The following is a 6,808-nucleotide window of genomic DNA, read 5'->3' on the forward strand; positions in this document are numbered from 1 at the left end:
GATACATTTCTGAGGCATGTAATAAAAGAATCATTAAAATTCTAGTTTTTGATACTTCATCTTTATATACAACACTTCTGTTGTAGAAAATGTTTCTTGTTATACTTCAAAGTATAAAATTAATCATAATAAGTAATACTATGATGCTTTGAAAATACTGAAAGTGAAAACACTTTAATAATAATATTTTAGAAGTAAGGATATAGAAGGAGAAAGTGTACTGTGTGAATCATACTCAGTGGCAAAAATATGGCAGCCATCAAGATGCAAAAACTTGCTATTGCCAAATGTTCAATGTTAGAATTTAGTCTACAAAACCAGTTAAAGGTAAAATATGTGCTATTGAACTTTTACAACATGATACAATTCTAAAATACTGCTTTACAAACATGAATATAATACTGCTTTAATGTGGTCTGAATTTTATCTTCTACGTTGTTTTATTTTGTAAGTATGGAGAACATTTGAAATCATGCTTTTAAATTTACCTACTATAAAAAGTATTTCCTCGGGATAATTTTTTATTTATATTTAAAAATATTTTTATTTACAAATACATAAACTTGTGTAAATTTTATTATAAATACTACAGAAATAGTTTTCTGATTAAAACATAGTTGGATATCAACAGTTTTTTTATTTTTTTAATTGACCTATGTATTAGATCCTGCTTCACGTAAGTTGGAAATAATGTATATCTATCAAACTGAAATGATCCACATAGTATTATTTGTGTTCATCTGATCTCATGTGACATATATATATATAAAACATAATGGTTGTGTCAATTAGTTATCTGAAGTAATATTCTTTAACCATATTTTTTATGAAAACAGTGTTAATGCTCAATAAATTTTTATTTTTCTCAAAATTAGAGTAAGATATAAGGAAAGTGCTTAAATCATTTGGATAGGTTTTTAATCTTTAAATAGGTCACAGTTGTTGTAATTGGACTTGTGGTTAACTGCTTTTCATCGCTTGGATCAACTGCTGTGTTTAGTTATAGAGGCTATAAAATAGTGTTTATTCTTAACTCTCCACTTGTAAATGACTTACTGTAACTTGTAGATAATGATTTGGCCAGAATTTAGTAATATATCATGCAATTCTAAACAATAAATACTGATTTTGGGTTTCTTGACCTAGTAACACAAATATCCTGTCTATTTTCAAAAGTTAATAATTAAATTGTAAATATAATTTTTTCAAATAACTCTCTTTTGGTTTAAATAGTACAATTTGTATGTTTTATTTAGTATTTCTAGTTATAAAACTAATAAAGTTGTTTCTATAGAAAGAAAATTCCTTTATTTACTAGATTAGTTCATTGTTACTCATATTCTGTTTGTTTGTCAATTTTCAGAAGGTAACTTTAATTATATCTTGCTATATTATCAATTTATTTTTTCACCTGTGGTGATAAGTATTGATCAGGCTTGTATAACATTGATTAGGTAAAATGATAATAGTATAAAAAGGGTTAAGATTAACTTTGTTTATAGAATTTTACTCCAAACTTTTCATCCTATCTCAAAATTAGTTTTCATGTCCATCCTAATAGTCATACCTACTTCTAAATGAAGGAAAATGGTTCAGATATATCCATTCAGCTATGCACTGTAGCTACAACTGCTTGAAAAAAGTATTAATACTATTTTTTATTGTCTTTGATCTTTCAAGTTAATTTGTAAATTATACCTGGTTTCACATTTTTTGGGCTTTTTTTTCTCTCTCTCTAAAGGAGAACTATTATTTTTGCAGATGTAAATTGGTGTTCAGATTTTCTACACTTAATGTTTAAAATACTTCAAACATCATACATGTATACCTGTATTGGTATTTAAGATTTGTAGAGAAAAATAGTCAATTTTGCAACTATGCTTAATTGGGTCAGTATTATAAAGTCTCTGCTCTTTAGTAAGGTACACCCTCAGCTTGTAATGACCCTATCCACTAATTTCGCATCTGAATTTCATTATGTATTACTGTGTAGAGTTTATAAAGGTCAATATATGCCACAGGGGGTTGAGATTACACACTACAAAGAGCTCACAGCACTGCAGTGATGAAGGGTTATTGGGTGTACTATTTTTAGTAATAGTGTCCAACATGCCAGCTCAGTTACATGCACCTATATTCATTGTGGGTAATGTGCTGAAGAAATGGAAGACCTATGGATACTGTAAGGCAGAATATTGGCTGTGTTACCCATAGCTAATTCTAGTGTGCCTATCCCATGACTTTTTATAAATTTATGTACATAAAAGTACACACATTTGACTGTATTGAACCAGTTGATGCAGTTATTTCAAAATTTTTAGATAACAGACATGGAAGGAAAGAATGTTCTCAAGATGAAAGCAATGTGTTCAGCTGAAGGTAACTCAATTGTCAATGTAGGCTCATTGAATCAGTCATTTAACTAGACAACAAGAATACCTTATATTCATGTAATCTGTGATAATGAACAGAGTTCTCCATCATCCTGAACAAGCTTATTTTTGTAGATCTTGCTGAAAAAAGAAACACATTTCAAATAATATCTGTGCATGAATATATATATCCTGCATGTTTGTTTACACTTTTAGTAGAGTAATAATACTTATACTTAACAAATGAAGTTTTTTTATTAAACCAAATATATATATATATAAAAGTCTTTCTTTACCTTAAACATATATACAGAAACATACAAGTGTATGGAGATAATTTGGATGTTCTTGTAGTGTCATTCTGTATGCGTTTTGTGTGTATAATTTTTCTGGTTTGATACACTCAATATTGAGTGTAAAAGTATTTGTAACTTTCCATCACAAAGCAATAAATACTTTTGAAAGCCAACTTGTGAAAAATTGATAGAAACAACCAGATAATAATTAAGAATGTATATGGAAAGCTAAGATATTACAGTCAATCATATCTTTGGTCTGTCAACATTTCATCATGCTTAATAGAAATATACAGAAATAATGCCAATCCTGCCCTCTGGAAGGTACTGATATTTCAAAATACACATGTGTACTTGCACCTTATTAGATGTTGCTCGTGTACAGTGAATAAAACAATCAGGTGTGCATGCTAGATTCTCTTAAGGTGTATTATCTTTTTACACCAATACATAGTATATGGAAATGTGTATCTCTCAAGCTATGAAACAGTGCAACCAAATTTAGCTAAACTATGACAGTTTTTTATGGATTTTTCGTGGAAAATACTTGTCACTGTGATACTTCTTTTTTTTTTCCTATAAATTAATTTTGATGAATCCAGATTCTCTTGAAAGATTATTTTTATATGTTTGATTTTTCTATAGAGCTAATAATAGTTGTCTAATGTGTTAATTTTGACACTTTTATAATAGGAGAAGTACTGTTACATCTGCCCAGACATTGCCAAAGAATTTTCAAAATATGATCAGGAGCCTGCCAAATGGATGAAAAAATATGAAGGAATCAATACTGTCACCAAACAGCTATTTTCTGTAGATGTTGGGTATGAAAGGTTCCTTGGTCCAGAGATTTTTTTTCACCCTGAGGTACGAGTTTTTTTTTGTTTATATATGTGTATGTATGAATAAATTTTGATATCCTGGGCCTGGAAAAGGACTTAAATTTTCATTTCACTGCTATAACGCTGGGAAAATTCAGCAAACAAATTGTGGAAGCTAAATGAATAACAGTCAGTGTTTCCAACATTTATTGACATATCTGCATTCATTGAATCTTTATTAGCTCCAGTTGAATTTGTAAGCACGTACAAAATTAATTTGTTTTGAAAAACAATTATTAATAGTTAATTTGAAACAAAAAAGTAGTCTTTTTTCATTGTTTCTTTTTAATTCTGATCATTTCATGATCTCTGAATCAAATGGATTGGTCAGTTTGTGTGGTAATCTAATCCATGTAATGAATTTTTTTTTTCTCCTAATAGTCAGTACTTGTTTTTGTTGAATAATTGTTCTTGTTTTTGATTGTATTTTATACAGATTATTTAGATTTTATCCTTTTGATTTTTGAAAGAACAAATGAAAAATGTAATAAAAAAGGAAATGTATGAAGTGCAGGCAAACTAGTTCTAGTCTCTGTTGGATAAAGCCCCAGGGAAAGTTTGTAACTGATAATTCATAGTTTCTTACACTCGTAACTACTAAGGATACTGTCTACTGTCAGGATAGGTCTTGTGAGCCTTTGACTTATTAATATAAAAATTAAAAAATACTGTTGGTAAAGCTGGCTTGTAATTTATCATTGTGCTGTAGGTTTGAACCTTTCATTGGTAGCTGGTCATCCATACCAGTCATTCTGACCATTTTTTGCTATAAGAGAACCTCAATTATTTATTTTCCACTAAAGTTGAAATTGTAAAGTGCACATTATTTTTATCTTTAAAAGAACTACAAACCATTAGTTTAGCCCCCCTCAACTGCTATTGTGTGTTTCACTATAGGAGGAGAGTTAACTTATTTCATCTTTCACTCTAAATGTCAAAAGCTGGTGAAATATTATTACAAACTCAAGTTACTTATAGATTTATTTCTTCTACATTCCTCTTAATTTATCTTTTGCAGCTCAAAACTATAGGTATGTAAAAAAAACAAAAAAACAAATAGCACTTCAGATCTGTCTTTTGTATCACAAACGTCACTGCCCAATAAGCTTTTCACCAGAACTCATGAGAGACAAATGATTCTATGAAATGCTATTTATATATGCAGTATAGTACTGTAAATGTTATGGTTTACAGACTTCTGATTTCGAGTTACAATGCATAAATTAAGAGTAATGTGAAGAAAAAACAGACATCTGCAGTTAACTTTTTTTTATATCACTTTCTGTTTGTTAACTTGCACTTTATAGTATCTTTAATCCATAATTCATGATGGTTTCACAACAGGACAAAACAGAGAACTATTTAGAAGACATTTTGGATTGTTGATATAAAATAATTACTTAAGTTCAAGTACAGAGTTGAAATACATCCTGTGACCTTTTCATGTTTATTACCTTAACAAAAGCCTGACATGAAAGAACTGATAATTTTGCATGAGGTGTTTAATTTAGTTACTGGTATTTCAGGTCTCAACAGATATTTTTAAATTTAGGAGCCAACCCAAAAACTCAGGAGCCAGGTGTGCTTAACCTAATTTCACTATGGTTTGCACCGGGAAATGGGGGCTACACTAGTGCCTCAATTATCTGCGCTTCCATTAAAACTGCGATCCTCGATTATTCCTAGTTTTTCCACAAATTTTCTCAAAATAACAAATGCCATTACAATTCTAAACAATAATTTGCATGTTTTGGAGAAATTGTCACTCGGAAATTAATCTTGATTGTAAAAGTTCAGGTGTTGCATGGTATCTGAGGTTTTCACGTGCAGGATCAGCCATGTGTTGAAATTGGCTGGTTCAAGCCTAGCCTTGCCTCATTTATTTGTAGCTTTGTTAACTTTATTTGATTAGTGGTTAAAAACAAGCTATACAAAAACACACAAAATAAACATAAAGATTTCACTTAAGTTCAGTCAGCTGTTCTATGCTATATGGTGGGCATCCTTTAACCACAGATGCATTTTAAGGTTGTGTTGGGATGTTGCTCAGTTATGCATTGTCCTCTTCCCTTAAGATAATTGGTATCTTCGGTCTGTTTCAACAAAGGCTTTTTTGTAGTAATGTCCAAGCATAGACTTGCACTAATTTTTGACTTATTTTTCACACACATAGCAGAAAAAGTGCCAAAGTTTATGAGTTATTTACTCTTACATTAGTGATTTAATTCAACTAAAATAGGATTGGGCATTCAAAATAGGAAGTATTATAGGAGAAAAAAGTGGAATTAGAGTTGTGTAACTCACGAAATTTGGAGAAATGGAACGTGGCCAATTGACTGACCAACCACTTGCTTTTATGATTAGTATTGTGACGACTTTTATAATTTTTCATGATAATGTCATTAAATGACAATAATAAATATTATAATTTAAAAAAGGAACTTAAATATATTGAAATATATATAGATTAAACAATGGGTTGACTAGTGAGATGCATTAGTGCCTTGCTGTTTCTGTTATCCATAATTTTTTGCTTTCTCTTGACCAGCATGGATAACCTAGGCACCAGTGTATATTTATTTACTTTCACAGCAATGAGTGCATGCTAATGATCACATAATATCAACAACCACTTGATAAAATTGCCTGAACTAACTGCCTTTGGTCCTGTCTGAGTCTAAACATGTGCACAGATTGGGTGAATTGAGAGAAAGAAAAAAAACAAAATGGCACAAAATTAGTAGCGTTTTGTGCAACCACAGTGCTTCATTCCTGAAAAAACATGAAGTGCTCAATCTGCCATTAAAATCATAGAAACAAAGCTCAATATAGGACTCAAATAATGCAAAAATAATTAAGGACTTCCAAAAGTTCAAAACTGTTCTAGATTTGAGTTCTATGTAGCACAGCTTTACGCACAAATAAAATGGGATACAATACTAGGTGCCATGATGAAATTTTTAGTCACCATGGTGACCTTAGATCTGTCTAGGCCTGTGCTAATCTAAAAATTTATTCAACCTATAAATGTGGGATGACGTATATAGAGGAACAAGCAGAAAAATTAAATGTATACATTATGAAAAGCTGTTACCATATTAGCAATATGAACAAAGTCCAGTGTCACAAGCCATACATATTGCGCTTCATCCCCCACTATACTGGTACAGATATGTCAATGACACTTTTGCTGGTTTCACTTCTACAGAACACACACTAACTTTCTTTAAACACATAAATTCCATTCATCCCAACATCA

At 30.4% G+C, this 6,808-nt stretch overlaps 1 protein-coding gene across 1 annotated transcript in view; it reads left to right on the top strand.

The window, feature by feature from the left end:
• Positions 1-6,808, top strand: part of LOC106458844 (actin-related protein 3) — a 106,166-nt gene that overhangs the window by 69,976 nt on the left and 29,382 nt on the right. Inside the window, exon 8 of the mRNA XM_013918397.2 lies at positions 3,362-3,535. Coding sequence (XP_013773851.1) covers positions 3,362-3,535 — 174 coding nt within the window. The remainder of the gene's footprint in view (positions 1-3,361; positions 3,536-6,808) is intronic.

This window comes from Limulus polyphemus, unplaced genomic scaffold, assembly GCF_000517525.1.
Source record: "Limulus polyphemus unplaced genomic scaffold, Limulus_polyphemus-2.1.2 Scaffold522, whole genome shotgun sequence".
NCBI classification, from domain to species: domain Eukaryota; kingdom Metazoa; phylum Arthropoda; class Merostomata; order Xiphosura; family Limulidae; genus Limulus; species Limulus polyphemus.